The 27,773-nt window shown below is 36.4% G+C and overlaps 1 protein-coding gene across 1 annotated transcript in view; it reads right to left on the reverse strand.

The window, feature by feature from the left end:
- The window catches only part of STPG2 (sperm tail PG-rich repeat containing 2), a 683,119-nt gene that overhangs the window by 486,041 nt on the left and 169,305 nt on the right, over positions 1 to 27,773 (reverse strand). The window contains exon 10 of the mRNA XM_033214857.1: positions 8,359 to 8,469. Coding sequence (XP_033070748.1) covers positions 8,359 to 8,469 — 111 coding nt within the window. The remainder of the gene's footprint in view (positions 1 to 8,358; positions 8,470 to 27,773) is intronic.

Genomic DNA, 27,773 nt, shown 5'->3' on the forward strand with positions numbered 1-27,773 from the left:
CATCAGAGTGAACAGGCAACCTACAGAATGGGTAAAGTTTTTTTGCAATCTACCCATCTGACAAAGGGCTAATATCCAGAATCTACAAAGAACTTAAACAAATATACAAGAAAAAATCAAACAACTCCATCAAAAAGTGGGTAAAGGATATGAATAGACACTTCTCAAAAGAAGTCATTTATGCAGCCAACAGACACATGAAAAAATGCTCATCATCACTGGCCGTCAGAGCAATGCAAATCAAAACCACAATGAGATACCATCTCACACCAGTTAGAATGGCAATCATTCAAAAGTCAGGAAACAACAGGTGCTGGAGAGGATGTGGAGAAATAGGAACACTTTTACCCTGACATGACACACAGCATGACACAAGTATACATATGTAACAAATCTGCACGTTTTACACTGACATGACACAACGACATGACACAAGTATACATATGTAACAAACCTGCACGTTGTGCACATGTACCCTAGAACTTAAAGTATAATTTAAAAAAAGAAAAAATAAATAAGTAAATCTGGGTTCTCTTTGTTGGGTGCATATATATTTAGAATAGTTAAGTCTTCTTGTTGAATTGAAACCTTTACCATTATGTAATGCTCTTCTTTATCATTTCTGATCTTTGTTGGTTTGAAATCTGTTTTGTCTAAAATTAAGATTGCAACCCCTGCTTCTTTTCTGTTTAACGTTTGTGTGGTGGATTTTCCTCCATCCCTTTATTTTGAGCCTATGAGAGTCATTACATGTGAGATAGGTCACTTGAAAACAGTATACAATTGAGTTTTGCTTTTTTATCCAGCTTGCCTTTCTGTGCCTTTTAACCGGGACATTTAGCCCATTTACATTCAAAGTTAGTATTGATATGTACAGATTTGATCCTGGCATTGTGCTGTTACCTGGTTATTATGTTGGCTTGTTCGTGTGGTTATTTTATAGTCATACTGGTCCTGTGTGTTTAAATGTGTTACGTACTAGCTGGTAGTGGTGTTTCCTTTCTATATATAGTGCTTCTTTCAAGATATCTTGTAAGGCAGGTCTGGCAATAATGAACTTCCTCAACATCTGCCTATCTGAAAAGGACCTTATTTCTCCTTCACTTAGGAATCTTAACTTAGTTGGATATAAAATTCTTGGTTGAAGATTTTTTCTTTAAGAAAGTTGAATATAGGCCCCCAGTCTCTTGGTTTATAGGGTTTCAGCTGAGAGGTCAGCTGTTAGCCTCTTGGATATCCCTATGTAGGTAACCTGCTCTTTCTCTCTAGCTGCCTTTAACATTCTTTCTTTCATTTCAACCTTGGAAAATCCGAAAATTCTCTATCTTGGGGATGATCTTCTTGTGTGGAATCTCGCAGAAGTTATCTGCATTTCCGGAATTTGACCGTTGGCCTCTCTAGCAAAATTGGGAAAACAGTCATGGATGATATCCTTAAATATATTTTCCAAGTTGCTTGCCTTTTTCCCTTCCCTTTCAGGGATGCCAGTGATTCATAAATGTGGCCCCTTCACATAATCCCATACATCTTGGACATTTTGTTTATTCCTTTTTATACTTTTTCTCTGATTTTGTCTGACTGTCTTATTTCAGAGAACCAGTCTTCATATTCTAAGATTCTTTCCACAGCTTGGTTTATTCTGCTATTAATACTTGCAATTGCATTGTGAAATTCTTGTATTATTCAGCTCTGTTAGACCTGTTAGGTTCTTTTTTATACCAGTTATTTCATCCTTCAGCTCCTATATCACTTTATTGTGATTTTTAAATCAACCAGTTTTAAAGCAGGATTTATATTATCATTATTATTCCCTACAGAACCAAGTAATGTGGCCATACACAAGTAATAAATTTTATGTCATCAAACTCCTGCCTCTGGAAGAATATGTCATACATGAGCTAAAATGACTTCTTCATTAATGAGTTTTCACTTTTCTTTACTTTGTCTAGGAAATTCATATTGATATAAGAATTCATATTCTTCTTTGTCTTTATGTCACCCTTCTTTTGTTTCCTTTTCTTATGTTGCTGAAGCAACTCCACATATGAAGACACAGAGTTACTAAACTTTCTGAACTATTGCATGTCGGAAAATTATTTTCTTGATTCATTTAATTGAAACTTTAGGCAGAGGGAGAACTCTATATCCAAAATCATTTCCCCTGAGAAATTTAAGAAAATACTACTTCATCACCTCCTAGCCTTAAAATGGGGCTAATGACTTTACTCTGTGGAAGCTTCAAGGGTATTTTATTTAGTTAGGATCTTCTGAAAATGCAAAAAAAAAAAAAAGAAAAAGAAAAAGTGAGAAGGACATAGGTATATTTATCCTCCTTGGCATTCTGTTGAGCTCCTCAAATCAATAACTTATGCTTTTATTCAGCTTGAAACAACATTGTGTTTTCTATATCAAATAATTATTGTCTCTACATTCTGCTTCTAGAATGCTCGGTAAACAGGTGTTTGTGTTCATCCTCCAATTGTCATATTTTCTTTCTATTTATAATCAACTAATGCTTATATCATAGCTTTTTTTAAAAGAATAAAAAATATTTCCCTGGGATGTTGTACAAGAAATAAGTCTTTCGTATGAAATCAGAAGTCTGGAAGGGAGCTATATTTTTTATGTAAAGATACAACATGGAAAATTAAGCTATCAAATCATCCTTTAAGACTGTGGCATATCCATAAGTAAAATACCTGGGAGGCAAATTTTATTTTTATTTAAAGTAAATAATAAAATTAATTCAATTACTTCATAATTTTGAGATATTATTTCAATTTTATTTTGAGATCAATGATTGGGACTTTTCATTACACGCACATTATATACCCACCTGTTTGAAGTGTATTGTCATTTGCAAAAGAGATTTAAAAACCAAGCTTTCTATGTGACTAAACTATTCTGCTTCTTGGGTAACCAGAGTCCCACTGAATAATTTTAATTGCAAATGTTTCATGCCAGAAAAGAAAACACTAAAAAGAAGTTTTCAGATCTAAAGAGAGACAAAGTTAAAAGAAAAATATGTAAATTAAGTCAAAAATATTGGTGAAGCAACTTGTCTTCCTTTAGAGCAGATGTGCACCATCTTTTTTCACTACAAACATAAAGTTTAACATATATACATATATATGCTGCCTTCCTATGGATGCTTTCTGAAATTTCCATTGCTTTTTCCTACTACCTGTGATATTATGATAGAAATAATTTTGAATCCATTCAATGATTCCTAAGCCTAAAAGCATTATATTAGTAATAAATTAGTCATGGCATACCTCCCAATGGATCCTGAGGTGTGTACAACAATGATTCACTTGAAAAATACAGTTGAACTCTAAAATTCCTCAAGATGAAGAAATAATCCATGAAAACAGCACAATTAGTTAAAAATTACTCAGAATCTACTACATGTAAAGAATATTGCTAGATGATTTTAAACTGTCTTTTGAATTTATAATTACAAAAAAACTCATAGAATAGAACCTGATGCTAATTTTGACTATATCTCAGATTCCAATAATGCCTCAGAAAAAAATAGTAAGTCCATTCCTGAATAGCTTTCACCAAATTAATCTAATTCCTATGATTTCCAAGACATTCACATTATATTAACTAGCATTGCATTTGTCATTCCCTTAAATTAGTTCATCCTGATCTTGTACCAGTTATTTCACAATCAAAAGTATTACAAATCAACTGTTGGCATTATCTCACGTAGCAGAATTTTATTTCAGCAAGCTATACACTGTTTTTACTGATTAGCTACATTTTAAACCTTGTTTAATAATCCTGTTTTGAAATGTGCTCTTAACAATATCTTCTCAAGATAGTCCAATTTCTACAAAAATGTATTTTAATAACACCTTGTTCACAAAAGGCTACACTGTAACATTTGCCTTTGTCTCTTTGGGGTGCTATAACAAAATACCATAAACTGGGTAGCTTATAAATGAAATTGATTTCTCACAGATCTGCAGGCTGAAAAGTGCAACATCAAGGCACAAGCAGACTCAGTATCTGGAGAGGCCCTGCTTCCTCAAAGACAGTACCTTCTCTGAGTCCTCATGGTAAACGGGGAAAACGAGCCCCCCGGACCTATTTTATAAGAGTACTAATCCCATTTATGAGGTCTCCACCCTCATGACATGATCACCTCCCAGAAAGTGCCACCTCCTAATACCATCACCTTGGGAGTTAGGATTTCAATATATGAATTTTAAGGGGATACAAACATTTAGACTCCAGCAACATTACCATTGGGTCCAGCTTTTTAACTCCAAATTTTACTTTGATATATTTGTAAATTCAATCTGAATTAATCAAATACCCATTTTTTAATTTAAACTGCTTTACTGTTTTCAATTTACTCACTATTAGGTATTTATTTAAAAAAGAAAATTCTTTCTTCTCAGCACCACATCGCACTTATTCCAAAATTGACCACATAATTGGAAGTAAAGCACTCCTCAGCAAATCTAAATGAACAGAAATTATAACAAATTGTCTCTCAGACCACAGTGCAATCAAACTAGAACTCAGGACTAAGAAACTCAATCAAAACCGCTCAACTACATGGAAACTGAACAACCTGCTCCTGAATGACTACTGGGTACATAACGAAAAGAAAGCAGAAATAAAGATGTTCTTTGAAACCAATGAGAACAAAGATACAACATACCAGAATCTCTGGGACACATTTAAAGCAGTGTGTAGAGGGAAATTTATAGCACTAAATGCCCACAATAAAAGCTGGAAAGATCTAAAATTGACACTCTAACATCACAATTAAAAGAACTAGAGAGGCAAGAGCAAACACATTCAAAAGCTAGCAGAAGGCAAGAAATGACTAAGATCAGAGCACAACTGAAGGAGATAGAGACATAAAAAACCCTCCAAAAAATCAATGAATCCAGGAGTTGGTTTTTTGAAAAGATCAACAAAATTGACAGACCACTAGCAAGACTAATAAAGAAGAAAAGAGAGAGGAATCAAATAGACGCAATAAACAATGATAAAGGGGATATCACCACCGACCCCACAGAAATACAAACTACCATCAGAGAATACTATAAACGCCTCTACGCAAATCAACTAGAAAATCTAGAAGAAATGGATAATTTCCTGGACACTTACACTCTCCCAAGACTAAACCAGGAAGAAGTTGAATCCCTGAATAGACCAATAGCAGGCTCTGAAATTGAGGCAACAATCAATAGCCTACCCACGAAAAAAAGTCCAGGACCAGATGGATTCACAGTCGAATTCTACCAGAGGTACAAGGAGGAGCTGGTACCATTCCTTCTGAAACTATTCCAATCAATAGAAAAAGAGGGAATCCTCCCTAACTCATTTTATGAGGCCAACATCATCCTGATACCAAAGCCTGGCAGAGACACAACAAAAAAAAGAGAATTTTAGACCAAGATCCCTGATGAACATCGATGCAAAAATCCTCAATAAAATACTGGCAAATCAGATTCAGCAGCACATCAAAAAGCTTATCCACTATGATCAAGTGGGCTTCATCCCTGGGATGCAAGGCTGGTTCAACATTTGCAAATCAATAAACGTAATCCAGCATATAAACAGAACCAAAGACAAGAACCACATGATTATCTCAATAGATGCAGAACAGGCTTTTGACAAAATTCAACAGCCCTTCATGCTAAAAACGCTCAATAAATTCGGTATTGATGGAACGTACCTCAAAATAATAAGAGCTATTTATGACAAACCCACAGCTAATATCACACTGAATGGGCAAAAACTGGAAAAATTCCCTTTGAAAACTGGCACAAGACAGGGATGCCCTCTCTCACCACTCCTATTCAACATAGTGTTGGAAGTTCTGGCTAGGGCAATCAGGCAAGAGAAAAAAATCAAGGGTATTCAGTTAGGAAAAGAAGAAGTCAAATTGTCCCTGTTTGCAGATGACATGATTGTATATTTAGAAAACCCCATTGTCTCAGCCCAGAATCTCCTTAAGCTGATAAGCAACTTCAGCAAAGTCTCAGGATACAAAATTAATGTGCAAAAATCACAAGCATTCTTATACACCAGTAACAGACAAACAGAGAGCCAAATCAGGAATCAACTTCCATTCACAATTGCTTCAAAGAGAATCAAATACCTAGGAATCAAATTACAAGGGATGTCAAGGACCTCTTCAAGGAGAACTACAAACCACTGCTCAGTGAAATCAAAGAGGACACAAACAAATGGAAGAACATACCATGCTCATGGATAGGAAGAATCAATATCGTGAAAATGGCCATACTGCCCAAGGTTATTTATAGATTCAATGCCATCCCCATCAAGCTACCAATGACTTTCTTCACAGAATTGGAAAAAACGGCTTTAAAGTTCATATGGAACCAAAAAAGAGCCCGCATTGCCAAGACAATCCTAAGTCAAAAGAAAAAGCTGGAGGCGTCACGTTACCTGACTTCAAACTATACTACAAGGCTACAGTAACCAAAACAGCATGGCACTGGTACCACAACACAGATATAGACCAATGGAACAGAACAGAGTCCTCAGAAATAATACCACACATCTACAGCCATCTGATCTTTGACAAACCTGGGAGAAACAAGAAATGGGGAAAGGATTCCCTATTTAATAAATGGTGCTGGGAAAATTGGCTAGCCATAAGTAGAAAGCTGAAACTGGATCCTTTCCTTACTCCTTATACGAAGATTAATTCAAGATGGATTAGAGACTTAAATGTTAGACCTAATACCATAAAAACCCTAGAAGAAAATCTAGGTAGTACCATTCAGGACATAGGCATGGGCAAGGACTTCATGTCTAACACACCAAAAGCAACGGCAGCAAAAGCCAAAATTGACAAATGGGATCTAATTAAACTAAAGAGCTTCTGCACAGCAAAAGAAACTACCATCAGAGTGAACAGGCAACCTACAAATGGGAGAAAAGTTTTGCAATCTACTCATCTGACAAAGGGCTAATATCCAGAATCTACAAAGAACTCAAACAAATTACAAGAAAAAAACAAACAACCCCATCAAAAAGTGGGCAAAGGATATGAACAGACATTTCTCAAAAGAAGACATTCATACAGCCAACAGACACATGAAAAAATGCTCATCATCACTCGCCATCAGAGAAATGCAAATCAAAACCACAATGAGATACCATCTCACACCAGTTAGAACGGCAATCATTAAAAAATCAGGAAACAACAGGTGTTGGAGAGGATGTGGAGAAATAGGAACACTTTTACACTGTTGGTGGGATTGTAAACTAGTTCAACCATTATGGAAAACAGTATGGCGATTCCTCAAGGATCTAGAACTAGATGTACCATATGACCCAGCCATCCCACTACTGGGTATATACCCAAAGGATTATAAATTACTCTACTACAAAGACACATGCACACGTATGTTTATTGCGGCACTATTCACAATAGCAAAGACTTGAAATCAACCCAAGTGTCCATCTGTGACAGACTGGATTAAGAAAATGTGGCACATATACACCATGGAATACTATGCAGCCATAAAAGAGGATGAGTTTGTGTCCTTTGTAGGGACATGGATGCAGCTGGAAACCATCATTCTTAGCAAACTATCACAAGAAGAGAAAACCAAACACCGCATGTTCTCACTCATAGGTGGGAACTGAACAATGAGATCACTTGGACTCGGGAAGGGGAACATCACACACTTGGGCTTATCATGGGGAGGGGGGAGGGGGGAGGGATTGCATTGGGGAGTTATACATGATATAAATGATGAATTGATGGGTGCTGACGAGGTGATGGGTACAGCACACCAACATGGCACAAGTATACATATGTAACAAACCTGCACGTTATGCACATGTACCCTAGAACTTGAAGAATAATAAAAATAAATAAATAAATAAAAAGAAGGGAAAAAAAAAGAAAATTCAGAAAAATTTATAGCCACACCATTTAACATGCAGGTCAACAGGAATAAAAATAAATCACTGAGGAGTCTTAGATTTCAAGAAGAAATCACATTGAAAAGAGAAAACATTTGCACTATGAGTAAAATGAGTTGAACCTAGTAAATATTTTACTCCATACACAACACAACAAGTTCAGCCTTTCTATATGTCCTAAGAATGAATGTTCTCTGACCCTACAAGGGATATTCCATGTAATAATCTCTCATATAGCAATTCTAGACTTTGGCATAGCTTGAAGAATTTTGTTGAACTTTAAAAATATAAAAGTATCAGTCTAGCCAAGGAGGCTACAGCAGGCTACCAGTTACCTCACTCAGGTCCTAATATAAAGTTTATGTTATGCAGCCTCCTCCATGATTTCTAGATAATGAAAATATTTGATTGTAGGAGTCTTCTTACCATATCTGATACTTTCATAGTTCTTTTGGCTCTTGACAAGAAAGCAGCATATTTGTTAGTCAGGTTAGGTAATTCATCAGAAATTCCACCACCCTGTGAATGCCAACATGCCTGTTGAAAGAAGGGGTTAAAAAGAGTACATCATTTATTTTTATCAATTCAAGAGGCACTATAAATAATAAGTTTGCAATGAAGGTCGTCAATATTATCTGGCATTAAAGACACATATTCATAAAAAATAAAATTTTCAAATGTGATACAGAAATAAAAAGCTTTAAGTCAATGAGATATTAAAATGGAAAAAGAATTGATTATGTGAACCTCTAGGTAAGCATAATGGATCTGCACACATCACTTAAACATATTAGCTATGTTGTATTTCATAACCAGCAAGTTCTATCTCAATAATAAGATATTTAGCCAATTATATAGTATTGTTTTACAATTTATTATTAATAAAAATATATTCACAATTAACCATTTAATTATGTGGCAATTCTGGGTTAATATATTTTCTAAGCGAATTGATCCACTCACTTTTATATATCATAGTTCTTTATACGCATTGAAGATTTAAATTAATAGGTTAGAGGAATCTAGTAACATAATATTTTAATGAGCAATTAATCCTTGTGATACTCTTTCTAATTTGTCATACAATTTATTTGTATTCATTTAATTAAATAGAATAAACAGCAGCAACAACCTTTGTATATGTAAAAGGGATAAGAATCTATTTTCCCATATTTTACACATTTTATTGTTTTTATTTCAGAATTTGATATTCACAGTTAATATTTCAGAATTTGACACATAGTAGAGAATAAACATCTTTCTTTCTTTGTCCAATTTTTTGGTAACATTACTTTACTAAAACATCCATTACCCCCCTAATGCATCTATGACACGATCTGCCTCTCTACACAAAATGCTGAAGATGGCATTTCTCCACATTTTTCCACATGATATTATTCCAACCTATCCACTCCAGATAATATAGGTAGCTTTTATCACTTTCAAAAATAGAACAATCACAGTCACATCTTTTAAAATGTGAAAGCCTTTAAATATAGAACATCTAAGGCAGGGTTATTATTTTTACATAGTTTTTAAATTGTTTGAAGCTGAAAAATAACTTACTTTTGTAATAATTTTTATTTCAATAGCTTTTGGGGTACAAGTGGCTTTTCCTTACATGGATGAATAGTATAGTAGTGAATTCTAAGATTTTAGTGCACCCATCACCCAAGTAGTGCACATTGTACCCAATAAGTAGTTTTTTATCCCTATTCTCCTCCCACCCTCCCCTTTCTGAGTCTTCAAAGTCCACCATATCACTGTGTGCCTTTGTGTACCCATGGCTTAGGTCTCACTTATCAGTGAAAACATACAGTATTTGGTTTTTCATTCCTGACTTACTTCACTTAGAATAATGGCCTCCAGCTCCATCCAAGTTGCTGTAAAAGATATTATGTTACTCTATTAGGTTACTCTTTTTTATGGCTGAGTAGTATTCCATGGTGTATATATACCACATTTTCTTTATCCACTCATTGGTCAGTGGGTACCAAGATTGATTCCATATCTTTGCAAATGTGAATTTGGCTACAATAAACATACACATGCAGGTGTCTTTTTAATGTATTGACTTATTTTCCATTGGTTAAATACCCAGTAGTGGGACTGCTGGATCAAATCATAGATCTATTTTTAGTCATCTAAGAAATCTCCACACTGTTTTCCACAGAGATTGTAATAATTTACACTCCTACCATGAACGTATAAGCATTCCCTTTTCATTAACCCAACATCTATTGTTTCTTTGTTTTTTTGTTTGTTTGTTTGTTTTTACTTTTTAACATTGGCCATTATTGGATGGGTGAAGTGGCTCACACCTGTAATCCCACCACTTTGGGATGCCAAGTTAGGCAGATCACTTGAGCCCATGAGTTCACGATCAGCCTGAGCAACATCGTGAAACCCTATCTCTACAAAAAATACAAAAACTAGCTGAGTGTGGTGGCACATGCCTGTGGTCCCTGCTGTTGGAGAGGCTGAGGTAGGAGGATCACTTGAGCCTGGGAGATCAAGGCTTTAGTGAGCCATAATCACACTACTGCACTCCAGCCTGGGTGAGGGAGTGAGACCCTGTCTCAAAAAAATAATAATAGTAATAATGGTCATTCTTGCAGGAGTAAGGTGGTGTCTCATTGTGGTTTTAATTTGCATTTCCCTGATGACTCGTGATGTTGAATATTTTTTCATATGTTTGTTGACCATTTGTATATCTTCTTTTTATAACGTCTATTCACGTCAGTTGCCCACTTTTTCATGACATTATTTGTTTTTTTTCTTGCTGGTTTGTTTGAGTTCCTTGTAGATTCTGTATACTACTCCTTTGTCCAATGCATAGTTTGCAATATTTTCTCCCATTCTGTGGGTTGTCTGTTTATTCTGGTGATTATTTCTTTTGCTATACAGAAGCTCTGTAGTTTAATTAGGTCTCATTTATTTATTTTTGTTTTAGTTCCATTTGCTTTGGGGACTTAGTCATTAATTCTTTGCCTAAGCCAAAGTCCAGAAGACTTTTTCTGAGGTTATCTTCTAGAACTTTTATGGTTTCAGGTATTAGATTTGTCTTTAATCCATCTTGAGTTGCTTTTTATATAAAATGAGATGTAGGGGTCCAGTTTCATTCTTCTGAATTTAGCTATCCAGTTTTCCCAGCACCGTTTATTGAATAGGGTGTCAATTTCCCAATTTATGTTGTTCTGTGCTTTGTCAAAGATCAGTTAGTTGTAAATATTTGGCTTTATTTCTGCATTCTCTATTCTGATCCATTGATCTATATGTCTACTTTCATACAAGTACTACGTATTTTGATAACTACAGCCTTGTAGTATAATTTTAAGTACAGTAATGTGCTGCCTCCAGATTTATTCTTTTAGCTTTGCATTGCTTTGGCTAAGCAGGCTCTTTTTTGATTCCGTATAAATTGTAGGATTGTTTCTTTTAATTCTGTGAAAAATGATGTTTGTATTTTGATAGGAATTGCATTGAATCTGTAGATTGCTTTGGGCAGTATGGTCATTTTCACAATATTGATTCTCCCAATCCATGAGCATGGTATGTGTTTCTGTTTGTTTGTGTCATCTATGATTTCTTTCAGCAGTGTTTTGTAGTTCTCCTTACAGAGATCTTTCACCTCCTTGGTTAAGTATATTCCAGGGTATTTTATCTTTTTTGCAGCTATTGTAAAGGTGATTGAGTTTATTTCATTCTCAGTTTGGTCATTGTTGGCATATATCAGTGTTACCGATTTGTATACATTGATTTTGTAACCTGAGACGTTACTGAATTTGATTATCAAATCTAATCTTATCTCTAGGCTTATACAGCCAACACTTTTGAGAAGTCTCTAGGGTTTTATATGATATATAATCATATCATTGGTGAACAGCAATAGTTTGACTTCCTTTTTTGCAATCTGAAGGCACTGTATTTCCTTCTCTTGCCTGATTGCTTTGGCTAGGACTTCTGGTATTACGCTGAATGGAAAGTGGTGAAAGTGGGGATCCTTGTCTTGTTCCAGTTCTCAGTCGGAATGATTTCAACTTTTCCTCATTCAATACAATGTTGGCTGTGGGTTTGTCATAGATGGTGCTTATTAATTTGAACTAAGTCCCTTTTATACCTAGTTTGTTGAGGGTTTTTAATCATAAAAAAGATGCTAGATTTTATCAAATGCTTTTTTGCAGCTATTGAGATAATCATATGGTTTTTGTTTTTAATTCTGTTTATGTGATGAATCGTATTTACTGACATGCTTATGTTAAACCATCCCTGCACACCTTGAATGAAGTCCACTTGATCATGATGTGTTATCTTTCTGATGTGCTGATAGATTCAGTTATCTAGTATTTTGTTGAGAATTTTTGCATCTATATTCATCAGAGATGTTGGTCTGTAGTTTTCTATTCTTGTTATGTTCTTTCCTGGTTCTGATATCAGGGTAAAACTGGCTTAATAGAATGAGTTAGGGAGGATTCCCTCTTTCTCAATCTTTTGTAATAGTTTCATCAGTAGAATTGGTACTAATTCTTTGAATGCCTGGTAGAATTCAGCTGTGAACCCATCTGAACCTGGGCTTTTTTTCTTTATTGTCAATTTTTAATTACCGATTTAATATTGCTGCTTGTTATTGGTCTGGTCTGGGTTGTTATTTATTCCTGACTTAATCTAAAAAAAGTTGTATGTTTCCAGGAATTTATCCATTTCCTCTAGATTTCCTAGTTTGTGTGCATAGTTTGTGTTTCTAGTTTGTGTTCATGGCAGTCTCAAATGATCTTTCATTTTCCTGTGGTGTAGGCTGTAATGTCTCCAGTTTTATTTCTAATTGATCTTATTTGAATCTCCTCTCCTCTTTTCATGGTTATTCTAGCTAAAGTTCTATCAATTTTATTTGCCTTTGCAAAGAACCAACTTTTCGTTTCATTGATCTTTTGTATTGATTGTATTGATTTTTTGTTTCAAATTCATGTAATTCTACTCTAATCTTTGTTACTTCTTTTCTTCTAGTTTTGGACTTACTTTATTCTTGTTTCTCTAGTTCTTTGAGGTGTTACATTAGGTTGTCAGTTTGTGGTCTTCCAGGCTCTGATGTAGGCATTTAGTTCTACAAACGTTCCTCTTAGCACTGCATTTGCTGTACCCCAGAAGTTTTGATGACTCGAGTCACTATTATTCATTTCAAAGAACTGTTAAATTTCCAACTTGATTTCATTTTTAACACAAAAATCATTCAGGAACAGACTGTTTAATTTCTACATACATGTATAGTTTTGAGGGTTTCTTTTGGAGTTGATTTCTAGTTTTATTCTGATGTGATCTGAGAAGATACTTGCTATAATTTTTATTTTTTCAAATTTATTGAGACATTTTTGTGGCCTGTCATATGGTCTATCATGGAAAATGTTCCATGTGCTGATGAGAAGAATGCATATTCTTAAATTCTTAGGTAGAATGTTCTGTAAATATCTGTTAAGTCCATTTATTCTACAGTGTTTAAGACCATTGTTTCTTTGCTGATTGTTTCAATCATCTATCTAGTGCTGTCAATGGGGTGTTGAAGTCCCCCACTATTCTTGTGTTGCTTTCTATCTCCTAAGTCCGGTAGTAATTGTTTTACAAATCTGAGAGCACTAGTGATAAGTGCATATAAATTTAAAATGATAATATCTTCTTGTTGAATTGATCCTTTTATCATCATATAATGATATTCTTTGTCATTTTTTACTTCTGTTGCTTTAAAGTTTATTGTTTTATCTAATATAAGAATAGCTACTCCTGGTCACTTTTGGTTTCCATTTGCATGGATTAATTTTTGCCATTCTTTGACCTTGAATTTATATAAATCCTTCAATGTTAAGTGAGTCTCTTGAAGGCCGAAGATATCTAGTTTGTGACTTTTTATCTACTCTGCCAATCTGTATATTTTAAGTGGACCATTACACCATTTACATTCAACATTAATATCATGATACTGTTCCAGTCATCACATGAATTGTTACCTACTTTTTTTCTTCATTGTGTTATTGTTTTATAGGCCGTGTGAGTTTTATGTTTGCAAGACGTTCTATTCTGGTGTGTAATGGTCTTTTGTTTCAAGATTTAGAACTCCTTTCAGCATTTCTTGTAGGGCTGGTCTGGTAGTAACAAGTTCTCTCAGCACTTATTTGTCTGAAAATGACTTAGTTTTGCTGGATACAAAGTTTTGGCCAATGGTTATCCTGTTTAAGGAGGCTAAAGATAGGAAGGACCCCAGTTCCTTCTGGTCTGTATGGGTTCTGCTGAGAAGTCTGCTGTTAGTCTGAAAGGTTTTCCCTTACAGGTTACCTGATGCTTTTGCCTCACAGCTCTTAGAATTATTTCATTCACATTGACTTTAGATAGCTAGATGACTATATGCCTTCGTGTTTTGTTTTTTGTTTTTTGTGTTTTTTGTTTTTGTTTTTGTTTTTGCAATGAATCTCCCAGGAGTTCTTTGGGTTTCTTGTATTTGGATATCTAAATCACTAACAAGGCCAGGGAAGTTTTCCTCAATTTCCTCAAAAAATTATTCTACTTATTTTAGTCTATTGTTAAAACCTCCACTGCATTTTGTAGTTCCCTAAATGTGTCTTTCATTTCCAGAAGTTCTGATTTGTTTCTTTTTAAAATAGCTATCTCTTTAGAAATTTTTTCATTCAAATCCTGAATTTTTTTTAAATTCTTTATGTTAATTTTCACCTTTCTCTAGTATGTCAAATAAATTTTCCAAACATTGTACTTTTTTTTATCCCTCAAAACTCCAATTATTATTAGGTTTGGCTGTTTTACATAATCCCTTATTTCCTAGAGATTTTGTTCCTTTCTGTTCTTTATTCTTTATTTTTCTCTGACTGGGTTAATTTAAAAGCCTTGTCTTCAAGCACTGAAACTCTTTTTTCTACTTGTTCTAGCCTATGGTTGAAACCTCTACCATTTTGTAATTCCCTAAATGTATCTTTCATTTCCAGAAGTTCTGATATTTTTTCCCTTTAAAATAGGTTCTTCATTAACATGTTGATTTTTTCAAAATTTCTTTATGTTGGTTTTCACCTTTTTCTGGTATCTCCTTGAGTACCTTAATAATTAATCTTTTGAATTCATTTTCTGGTATTTCAAAGATTTCATCTTGGTTTGGATATATTGCTAGAGAGCTAGTGAAACTTCCATTGCAAAATTATAACTGAGAAAATTATTACAGTGAAAGAGATCTGACCTAACCAACTTCATCTTTCTTCTAACCTCCACGCTGTCCATGTTCATTCCTGGGCATAAGCTGAACTAACTTTGGGAAAACTTAGTTTATAGTTTAACTTTGAAACAAAGACAATAACAGCCCTTTTCCAAAACAAATCCCCTTCCTGTTTGGAGAATAGATTACCTTTGGTGGACTAACAAATTAGCCACAAGATTAGAAACCATGGTTTAGGAGTCATGCAGCTGGACTCCACTCATGCTACATCTACACAATTCTGACCCTCCCCAAATTGCTCCTGAGGATAACATCACTATTGTAAAACCTAAGGTCAGTGTTTGAGATATTTTGCAGACCCTGCACTTGATGAAAGAGCTGGCACCATCCAAATCAACAAACTGGTTCATCTGGTCTTGTGGCCCCCACCCAGGGACTGACTCAGCACAAGAAGACAGCTTTGACTCCCTACGATTTCATCTCCGACCCAACCAATCAGCACTCCTGACTCACTGTCCTCTACCCACCAAATTGTCCTTAAAACCCTCAATTTCCAAGTTTAGGGGAGACTCATTTGAGTAATAAAAAACTCTGGTCTCTCATATAGCCAGCTCTGCATTAATAACATTTTCTCTATTACAGTTCCCCTGTCTTGATAAACTGGCTCTCTGCAGGCAGCAGGCAAGGAGAACCCACTGGGTGATTTCACTAGTGTGAACTTTTGGGTGTATTGCAGAACCTTGTTTTGTCATATTATCATAATTATTTTTCCGGTTCCTTCTCATTTGGTTATACTATTTCTTCTAATTATTGTTGAATTTATGTTGTAAGACTGTGGTTTTTTTCTTTATTTCTTTTTTCCCCTTAAGACTGTGACTTTAAAGCTTATAGTTTAATGTAGCCTAAATCAGTTATTGGTACATTCAGGAGTGAAGACCCTGTATGAGAGCTTTAGTTATAGAGAGTCTTTGCATGATAGCCTTCTCAGATGCTTGTTGTAGCAGCAATGTGCTCAGTGTGTCAGCAAGTTCACTGTCTCCTACGGAGTTGGAATAACAGAGGTCTCTTGAACCCTACTTTGTTCCCCCAAGATGTGTGCTTTTGATTTATTTATTTATTCCCCAGCATTTTATTTACTGGGTTGAACAACTCAGGCTTCATGCCAGTAGGATAGGTGTCTCAGGTTAGAAACTGGTTGTGAAAGCAGATGGGTAAATGCAATATGTAATGGCAGGCAGAGGTCACAGCCTTGACAGAGCTGGCTGGAGGTTGGGAGAAGCTCTCAGAGAAGTACACTGAGGTGTTATCGGGGTGAAGAGTGGGAGCTACTTCAGCACCTGTGTCAGGGCAGCAGGAAAGCAATCCACATTCCAGACACACTAATGATCCAGTGTTCCAGTATTCCTGCTATTCAATCAGACAGGCACCTATTTCCATCTTCAGGAATGTTGATGTTCCAAGTATAGAGGAGTTGTGACTCTACCTCTCATCCACACCTGAACCTGGAAGGTGCTCCTCCTGTGGGGATGCAGTCACCCTGAAATCTTTGAAAAAGTTGTCTTTAGGAGCACCCATGCTGAGCACCTATAAGAGAAGACCCGGTTGTGTCTGCAGTGGTGGATGGGAGGAAAAAGAATTCCCCTTCTCCAAGACTCTTCATGAGCACTAGAGCTGCCTGACTGTTGGGGTACAGCTGCAGACTTTCCCTTCTGAACCCAGTACTGCAACTGTGCCTCTGCAGGAAGAAAGAAACTTCTCAAGAGTAGAAAGATCTGGGACTCAAGGCCTGCCATCTGGATTCTTTTGTCCCATGGAGTGTCCCCTTAATGTGGCGAACTTTCCTTTCCCCTAGGACTAGGAGTCCCTGAGATCCAGGCTACTATGAATGCTGCTGTTCCTCTGGGTCTAGTAACCCAGTGGAGTTGCCACACTCCATGTTGGTGCTAGGGAAAGTCTGCAAGAGATCCACTGATGTGACAATTCCTCAAGTCTCCCAGCATCAGGTACTAGCACCATCTCTGATGGGGATGGCAGGGAAGGGTCATAGACTCTATGAGATTCCTTGGTATAAACAGCCTTAGTGTATTGGCTTTCTCAAATGCTGGTGGTAGTAGTAACGAACGGGTCACATGGAGAGACTCAGGACCTCTGGTTAGCCAGGATGGTAGCCAGGATGATACAGACAATAGTGATAGCAGAGGTCATGCACGAGTTCTCTCCTTCCTGAACACAGTGTTGTTCTACTTGGAGTTACTGCAATGCATTGTGTCAGTCGGCCTCCAGCCAGGAGGTGGTGCTTGCAAAAGAGTGCCAGTTGTGGTACTAGTGGTGAGATTTGTACTTGCCTTATGTTACTCAGGGGAGATATTGTGGTTTCTCAGGTGACAGGTGGAGCTATAGAGCTCCCAAACATTTCTGTCCTTTGTGTTAAGTTATCAGGGCAAGCAGAGGGGCAAAGCCATGTGGGGGCTCCACAAGGCAGCTCCACATTCTGACTCTACCCATGCAGGGCAGCAGTGGCCCCAGTGAGGATCAGAGGAATTCATTGGCCACTAGAGTAATGTTCTATGGAGAAGCATATCTGCCTCTGATGTACAAATGAGTTTGTACAGGGAGTGGGAAGTAGCAGGTGGCAGTAAAGCCCATCCAGTGCCCATGCACTTGTCAAAGCAAATCTCACCGGCTAGCAGCAGCTATCTATCTTCTAGGCACTTAATGCTCAGAACTCAAAATGCCCCAGGTCATAAGCCTTCCCCACAGAGACTGCAACCACAGCTTTCAGGCCATGCTTCTCCCAATCTGCCTGGAAAGCTAGGGTGTGCAGCTCCTGCACTTGTGGCCGCAGCACACTTCCCACCTTCTCCATGCCTGAGTTAGCTAGCAGATTTTTGCAAGATTCCCCCATGACACAGAGTCAGGAATGGCTTCCCTTGATTCAGACTGGAGATCGAAAATGACTGCAAGGCTCTTCCTACACTGCTCCTACTTTCATATTCCCCATTACTCCTTAAATCAGTTCTAGCACTGGGTAGAGTTAAGGCCTTCCCCTATGGGCAGATTGCCAGGTTGCCCACTGGGGGTGTATATCCTGGAGGCATTCTCTCTGCTTTTCACACTCTGAAGACTTACTTTTTCACATGGCTCACAGTATGGGCTGCAGCTGCCACATCTTTCAAAGGATCTATGATTTATTTCAGTTTTCCTGTTAAGTTCCTGCATTGCTTCCCAGAAAAAAAAGTTCACAGTGAGAATCGCTATACACTATTTTGTCTTTTCAAATAGAATAAGCATTGTAACACTTGCCTCCAATCTGCTATCTTGAAAAAAAAGAAACTACAATAATTTTATTACTGTCATATATTTGGTACTAGGAATTATTACATTAAAAAGTTCCAAAACGTTGTGCAGCTTTTAGTGCTTAGGGGGTAAAAGCTACCGACTTTGAATGAAATTACGAAGAAATTAATTACTCACTGGATGGTTTTGGCTCTAGAGGAAATGAGTAGTTTACAAAATACCACATTTCTACATGAATAATTAAAAATAAATCCAGGCGGTTTTTTCCAATTCTGTGAAGAAAGTCATTGGTAGCTTGATGGGGATGGCATTGAATCTATCAATTACCTTGGGCAGTATGGCCATTTTCACAATATTGATTCGTCCTATCCATGAGTATGGAATGTTCTTCCATTTGCTTGTGTCCTCTTTTATTTCACTGAGCAGTGGCCTGCAGTTCTCCTTGAAGAGGTCCTTCATATCCCTCGTAAGTTGGATTCCTAGGTATTTCATTCTCTTTGTAGCAATGGTGAATTGGAGTTCACTCATGATTTGGCTCTCTGTTTGTCTGTTATTGGTGTATAAGAATGCCTGTGATTTTGCACATTGATTTTGTATCCTGAGACTTTGCTGAAGTTGCTTATCAACTTAAGGAGATTTTGGGTCAAGATGATGGGGTTTTCTAAATATTACAATCATGTCATCTGCAAACAGGGACAATTTGACTTCCTCTTTTCCTAATTGAATACCCTTGATTTCTTTCTCCTGCCTGGTTGCCCTGGTCAGAACTTCCAACACTATGTTGAATAGGAGTGGTGAGAGAGGGCATTCTGGTCTTGTGACAGTTTTCCAAGGGAATGCTTCCAGTTTTTGCCCATTCAGTATGATATTGGCTATGGGTTTGTCATAAATAGCTCTTACTATTTTGAGATACGTTCCATCAACACCAAATTTATTGAGAGTTTTTAGCATGAAGGCCTGTTGAATTTTGTCAAAGGCCTTTTCTACATCTATTGAGATAATCATGTGGTTTTTGTCTGTGGTTCTGTTTATATGATGGACTACTTTTATTGATTTGCATATGCTGAACCAGCCTTGCATTCCAGGGATGAAGCCCATTTGATCATGGTGGATAAGGTTTTTGATGTGCTGTTGGATTTGGTTGGCCAGTATTTTACTGAGGATTTTTACATCAATGTTCATCAGGGATATTGGTCTAAAATTCTCTTTCATTGTTTTGTCTCTGCCAGGCTTTGGTATCAGGATGATGTTGGCCTCATAAAATGAGTTAGGGAGGATTCCCTCTTTTTCTATTGACTGGAATAGTTTTAGAAGGAATGGTACCAGCTCCTCCTTGTACCTCTGGTAGAATTTGGCTGTGTCTCCGTCTGGTCCTGGACTTTTTTTGGTTGGTAGACTATTAATTATTGCCTCAATTTCAGAGCCTGTTATTGGTCTATTCAGGGATTCAACTTCTTCCTGGTTTAGTCTTGGAAGAGTGTATGTGTGTCCAGGAATTTATCCATTTCTTCTACGTTTTCTAGTTTATTTGCATAGAGGTGTTTACAGTATTCTCTGATGGTAATTTGTATTTCTGTGGGATTGGTGGTGATATCCCCTTTATCATTTTTTTATTGTGTCTATTTGATTTTTCTCTCTTTTCTTCTTTATTAGTCTTGCTAGCAGTCTATCAATTTTGTTGATCTTTTCAAAAAACCAACTCCTGGATTTAGTTTTTTGAAGGGTTTTTTGTGTCTCTATCTCCTTCAGTTCTGCTCTGATCTTAGTTATTTCTTGCCTTCTGCTAGCTTTTGAATGTGTTTGCTCTTGCTTCTCTAGTTCTTTTAATTGTGATGTTAGGATGTCAATTTTAGATCTTTCCTGCTTTCTCTTGTGGGCATTTAGTGCTATAAATTTCCCTCTACACACTGCTTTAAATGTGCCCCAGAGATTCTGGAATGTTGTGTCTTTGTTCTCATTGGTTTCAAAGCACATCTTTATTTCTGCCTTCATTTCCTTATGTACCCAGTAGTCATTCAGGAGCAGGTTGTTCAGTTTCCATGTAGTTGAGTGGTTTTGAGTGAGTCTCTTAATCCTGAGTTCTAGTTTGATTGCACTGTGGTCTGAGAGACAGTTTGTTATAATTTGTTCTTTTACATTTGCTGAGGAGTGCTTTACTTCCAACTATGTGGTCAATTTTGGAATAAGTGTGATGTGGTGCTGAGAAGAATGTATATTCTGTTTATTTGGGGTGGAGAGTTCTATAGATGTCTATTAGGTCCACTTGGTGCAGAGTTGAGTTCAATTACTGGATATCCTCGTTAACTTTCTGTCTCGTTGATCTGTCTAATGTTGACAATGGGGTGTTAAAGTCTCCCATTATTATTGTATGGGAGTCTAAGTCTCTGTAAGTCTCTAAGGACTTGCTTTATCAATCTGGGTGCTTCTGTATTGGGTGTATATATATTTAGGATAGTTAGCTCTTCTTGTTGAATTGATTCCTTTACCATTATGTAATGGCCTTCTTTGTCTCTTTTGATCTTTGTTGGTTTACAGTCTGTTTTATCAGAGACTAGGATCGCAACCCCTGCTTTTTTTTTTTTTTTTGCTTTCCATTTGCTTGGTAGAGTCTCCTCCATCCCTTTATTTTGAGCCTATGTGTGTCTCTGCACGTGAGATGGGTCTCCTGAATATAGCACACTGATGGGTCTTGACTCTTTATCCAATTTGCCAGTCTGTGTTTTTTAATTGGGGCATTTAGCCTGTTTAAATTTAAGGTTAATTATTTAAAACTGAAAAAAGACACAAACCCACAGATTCAAAGGTTCCGCAAACCTCAGGCAAATGTATTAAAAAGAAAACTACACTTCAGACACATCAAAGGTTAAAAACCAAAGACAATTTCTCTGGAAGGAGAAACAATAAGCTGGACAGCTTACTTCTCAATGGAAAAGATGGAAAGTCTAAAACAACAAAATATTATTAAAATACTGAAAATAACTACCAACCTAAAAATCTATACTCAAAAATAAATCATTCAAAAATAACGAAATACATTTCAGACAAACAAAAACTGTAACAATTCAGCAGCAGACCTGGACCAGAGGAAATGCTAAAGGAAGTTTTTCAGACAGAAGAAAAATGATTCCATATTTCATAAAAATGCAAATGCAAAAAGGAAAGAAGCACAATAGAAAAATAAATAAATAAATGTAATATACAAAAAAAAATATTCAAAAAACTTAAAATATGTGGCTTTAAAATGTATGACAATAATTAAACAAAATACAAGATAACAAAATGGAGTTAAAATGCTCTAAATCAGTCTTATTGAGAAAGTAGTAAAGGTCATCCTTTTTATTGGATTGCAGTAGGTGAATGCTTATTTTAATTTTCATGGCAAAAACTAAAAGAATAGTAAAAAAACTAAAAAATATAATAGAGATTGATGAAATGGAATAAAATAAAATATTTGGTTAATATTTTGATTATAATATTTGATTAATCCACAAAATAAAGAAATAAGAAAAAGTGGATAATGGGAATCATGGCAGACGGGAGGCAGAACTAGATGGCATCCCACTTGGAAGGACAGAGTAGTATGTGGAATCTCAGATCATGAACTTTTGCTACAGACCTACTGCAGAAATAAATCAGGAAAGCTGAGAGAACCCACAGACCTACTGAAAAAAGCAGATTGCTCCTGCAGGAGCCAGGAGACACCCCAAACATTGTGCTGGTATCCATGGCTGAGAGGTCCACAGATGGTTCACATCACAGAACTCTGTGCAGACAACCCCCAGTATCAGCCCAGAGCCTAACAGACCTGCTGGGTGGCTGGATCCAGAAGAGACATAACAATCACTACAGCTTGGCTCACAGGAAGCCACATCCCTAAGAAAAGGAGAAGAATAATATATCAAGGGAACACCCTGTGGGACAAATGAGTCTTGTTTCCCTTGAAAACAGCCTTGAATCCTACACCTTTCCTCTGACAGAGCCTACCCAAATGAGAAGAAACCAAAATCCCAACTCTGTAATAAGACAAAACAAGGTTCATTAACATCCTCAAAAAATCACATTAGCTCACTAGCAATGGATCTAAACCAAGAAGAAATCCCTGATTTGCCTGAAAAAGAATTCAGAGTAAAGTTATTAAGCTAATCAAAACGGCATGAGAGAAAGTCAAAGCCCAATTTAAGGAAATTATATATATATATATATATGTTAAATGAGGGGAGAAATATTTAATGAAATAAATAGTATACATAAAAAAAAATCAAAACTTCAGGAAACAATGAACACACTAATAGAAATGCAAAATGCTCTGGAAAGTCTAGCAATAGAATGTAACAAGCAGAAGAAGGAACTTCAGAGCTTGAAGACAAGGTTTTATAATTGACCCAATCAAAGAAAGACAAGGAAAAAAATAAGAAAATATGAACAAAGCCTCCAAGAAGTCTGGGATTATGTTAAACGACCAAACCTAAGAATAATTGGCATTCCTGAGAAAGATGAGAAATATAGAAGTTTGGAAAACATACTTGGGGAAATAATTGAGGAAAATGTTCCCAGCCTTGCTAGAGACCTAGACATCCAAATACAAGAAGCTCAGAAAACACCTGGGAAATTCATCACAAAAGATCATTGCCTAGGGACATTGTTATCAGGTTATCTACAGCTAATCAGAAAAAACAATCTTAAGAGCTGTGAGGCAGAAGCACCAGGTAACCTGTAAAGGAAAACCTATCAGATTAACAGCAGATGTCTCAGCAGAAACCCTACAAGCTAGAAGAGATTAGGGCCCTATCTTCAGCCTCCTTAAAGAAAACAATTATCAGCCAAGACTTTTATATCCAGTGAAACTGAGCTTCAGAAATGAAGGAAATATACAACCTTTTTCAGACAAACAAATGCTGAGAGAATTTGCCACTACCAGGCCAGTACTACAAGAACTGCTAAAAGGAATCCTACATTTTAAAACAAATCCCAGAAGCACATCAAAACAGAACCTCTTCAAAACCATAAATCTCACAGGACCTACAAAACAAAAATACAATTAAAAACAAAAAACAATGGCCCAGTGCAGTAGCTCACACCGATAATCCCAGCACTTCGTGAGGCAGAGGGGGAGAGATCACTTGAGGTCAGGAGTTTGAGCCCAGCCTGGCCAACATGGCAAAACCTTGTCTGTACTAAAAATACAAAAATTAGCCGGGCGTGATGGTGAGTGCCTGTAATTCCAGCTACTTGAAAGGGTTAGGCATAAGAATTGCTTGAACCTGGGAGGCAGACATTGCAGTGAGCCAACTGCACTCCAGCCTGAATGAGAGAGTAAGGCTGTGTCTCAAAAAAAAAAAAAAAAACAAAAACAAAAAAAAAAAAACGAAAAAGAAAAAAACCAAGGTATACAGGCAACAAATAGCATGATAAATGGAATAGTACCTCACATCTCAATACTAACGTTGAATGTACATTGCCAAAATGTTCCACTTAAAAAATATAGAATTGCAGAAGGAATAAGACTTTACCAACCAACTATCTGCTGCCTTCAAGAGACTCACCTGACACATAAGAACTCATATAAACTTAAGGTAAAGGGGTGGAAAAAGACACCCCATACAAATGAACACCCAAAGCCAGGAGAAGCAGCTCTTCTTACATCAGACAAAACAAACTTCAAAGCAACAGCAGTTTAAAAAGACAAAGAAGGCCTTGTCCAATATCACAATCCTAAACATACATGCAACTAATACTGGTGCTCCCAAATTTATAAAACAATTACTACTATACATAAGAAATGAGATACACAGCAACACAATAATAGTGGGGGGCTTCAGTACTTCACAGACAGCACTAGACAGGTCATCAAGACAGAAAGTCAACAAAGAAACAATGGATTTAAGCTATGCCCTAGAACAAATGTACTTAACAGATATTTACAGAACATTTTACCCAACAATTGCCGACTATACATTCTATTCATCAGCACATGGAACATTCTCCAAGAGAGACCATATGATAGGCCATGAAACAACTATCAATAAATTTAAGAAAACCAAAATTATTACAAGCACTCTTTCAGACCACAGTGGAATAAAGCAGGAAGGAATCTTCAAAATCATGCAAATAGATGGAAATTAAATAATCTGCTCCTGAATGATCATTGGGTCAACAATGAAATCAAGACAGAAATTAAAGGATTATTCAAACTGAGCAACAATAGTGACACAACCTATCAAAACCTTTGGGATACAGCAAAGGTGGTGCTAAGAGGAAACTTCACGCCTGCACCAAAAAGTCTCAAAGAGCACAAATAGAGAATCTAAGGTCACACCTCAAAGAACTAGAGAAACAAGAACAAACCAAACCTAACCCCAGTAAAAGAAAGGAAATAACCAAGATCAGAATACACTAAATGAAATTGAAACAATACGAAAGACAAATGAAACAAAAAGCAAAAAGAAATATACAATTGATAGACCATTAGGAAGATTAACCAAGAAAAGAAGAGAGAAAATCCAAATAAGCTCAATTAGAGACAAAACAGGAGATATTACAACTGACACCACAGAAATACAAAAGATCATTCAAGGCTACTATGAACATCCTTACACATAAAAACTAGAAAACCTAGAGGAGATGGATAAATTCCTGGAAAGACACAACCAACCTAGCTTAAATCAGAAGAAGCAGATACCCTGAACAAACCAATAACAAGCAGTGACATTGAAATGGTAATAACAACTTACCAACAAAAAAAAAGTCCAGGACTGGAAGGATTCACAACTGAATTCTACCAGACATTCAAAGAAGAATTGGTACCAATCCTTTTGACACTATTCCAAATGACAGAGAAAGAGGGAAACCTCTCTAAATCAGTCTATAAAGCCAGTGTCACCCTAATACCAAAACATGGAAAGGACATAACAAAAAAAGAAAACTACAGAAGGATATCCCTGATGAACACAGATGTAAAAATCCTTAACAAAATACTAGTTCACTGAATCCAACAACACATCAGAAAGATAATCTACCATGATCAAGTGGGTTTCACACCAGGGATGCAGGGATGGTTTAACATACGCAAGTCAATAAATGTGATACATCACATAAACAGAATTAAAAAGAAAAATCACATGATCATCTAAATATATGCAGAAAAAGCATTTGACAAAATCTAGCATCACTTTATGATTAACATTCTCAGCAAAATCGGCATACAAGGGACATACCTCAATGTAATAAAAGCTTATATGACAAACCACAACTGAATGGGTAAAAGTTGAAAGCATTTCCCCTCTGAGAACTGGAACAAGACAAAGATGCCTACTACCACCACTTCTATTGAACATAGTACTGGGAGTACTAGCCAGAGCAATCAGACAAGAGAAAGAAATAAAGGGTATGCAAATTGGTAAAGAGAAAGTAAAACTGTCACTGTTTGCTGATGATATGATTGTATACCTAGAAAACCCTAAACACTCCTCCAAAAAGCTCCTAGAACTGATAAAAGAATTCAGAAAGCTTCCAGATACAAAATTAATGTACACAAATCAGTAGCTCTTCTATATAACAACAGTCACAAGCTGAGAATCAAATCAAGAACTCAAACTTTTTACAATAGCTACAAGAAAAATAAAATACTTAGGATTATACCTAACCAAGGAGGTGAAAGACCTCTACAAGGAAAACTACAAAACCTGCTGAAAGAAATCATAGACAACAAAGACAAATAGAAACATATCCCATACTCATGGATGGCTTGACTCAATATCGTGAAAATGACCATACTGCCAAGCACAATCTACAAATTCAATGCAATTCCCATCAAAATACCATCATCACTCTCACAGAACTAGAACAAAGGAATCCTAAAATTGATATAGAATCAAAGAAAAGCCCACATAGCCAAGGCAAGACTAAGCAAAAAGAACAAATCTGGAGGCATCACATTACCTGAATTCAAACTACACTATAAGGCCATAGTTACCAAAACAGCATGGTACTGGTATAAACATAGGCACATAGAACAGAATAGAGAACTCGTAAATAAACCTAAATACTTACAGTCAGTTGATCTTCGACAAGGCAAACAAAAACATACAATGGAAAAAAAAAAAAAAAACCCATTCAACAAACAGTGCTGGGACAATTGGCAAGCCACATGTAGGAGAATGAAACTGAATCCTCATCTCTCACCTTCTACAGAAATCAACTCAAGGTGGGTCAAGAACTTAAATCTAAGATCTGAAACTATAAAAATTCTAGAAGATAACATCGGAAAAACCCTTCTAGACATTGGCTTAGTCAACGATTTCATGACCAAGAACCCAAAAACAAATGCAAATGCAATAAAAGCAAAGATAAATAGCTAGGATTTAATTAAACTAAAGAGCTTTTGTATGGCAAAAAGAACAGTCAGCAGAGTTAACAGACAATCCACAGAGTGGGAGAAAATCTTCATAATCTATATATCTGACAAAGGACTAATATCCAGAATCTATAAGAAACGCAAACAAATTAGCAAGAAAACAAACAGTCCCATCCAAAAGTGGGTTAAGGACATGAATAGACAATTCTCAAATGAAGATATACAAATAGCCAACAAATATACAAAAAAAAAAGAAAGATCAGCACTACAAAATGATCAGGTAAATGCAAATCAAAACCACAATGTGATACCACCTTACTCCTGCAAGAATGGCCATAATCAAAAAATAAAAAATAAAATAGACGTTGGTGTGGATGTAGTGAACAGGGAACACTTTTATACTGATGATCGTAATGTAAACTAGTACAACCACTATGGAAAACAGTATCGAGATTTCGTTTAAAACTTAAAGTAGAACTACCATTTGATTCAGCGATCCCACTACTGGTTATCTACCCACGGGAAAAGAAGTCATTATACAAAAAAGATACTTGCACATGCATGTTTATAGCAGCACAATTCACAATTGTAAAAATGTGGAACCAACCCAAATGCCCATCAATCCATGAGTGGATAAAGAAACTGTGGTATATGTCTACAGTGGAATACTATTCAGCAATAAAAAGGAATGAATGAATGGCATTCACAGAAACCTCGATGAGACTAGAGACTATTATTCTTAGCGAAGTAACTCAGGAATGGAAAACAAAACATCTTATGTTCTCACTCATATGTGGGACCTAAGCTACGAGGAAACAAAGGCATAAGAATGACACAAAGAACATTGAAGACTCAGGGGGAATGGGTGGAAGGGGATGAGGGATAAAAGACTATAAATTGGGTACAATGTATACTGCTGGGACGATGGGTGCACCAAATCTCACAAATCACTGCTAAAGAATTTACTCATGTGACCAAACACTACCT

The sequence above is a fragment of the Trachypithecus francoisi genome, unplaced genomic scaffold (assembly GCF_009764315.1).
Source record: "Trachypithecus francoisi isolate TF-2019V2 unplaced genomic scaffold, Tfra_2.0 Lachesis_group1, whole genome shotgun sequence".
Classification (NCBI taxonomy): domain Eukaryota; kingdom Metazoa; phylum Chordata; class Mammalia; order Primates; family Cercopithecidae; genus Trachypithecus; species Trachypithecus francoisi.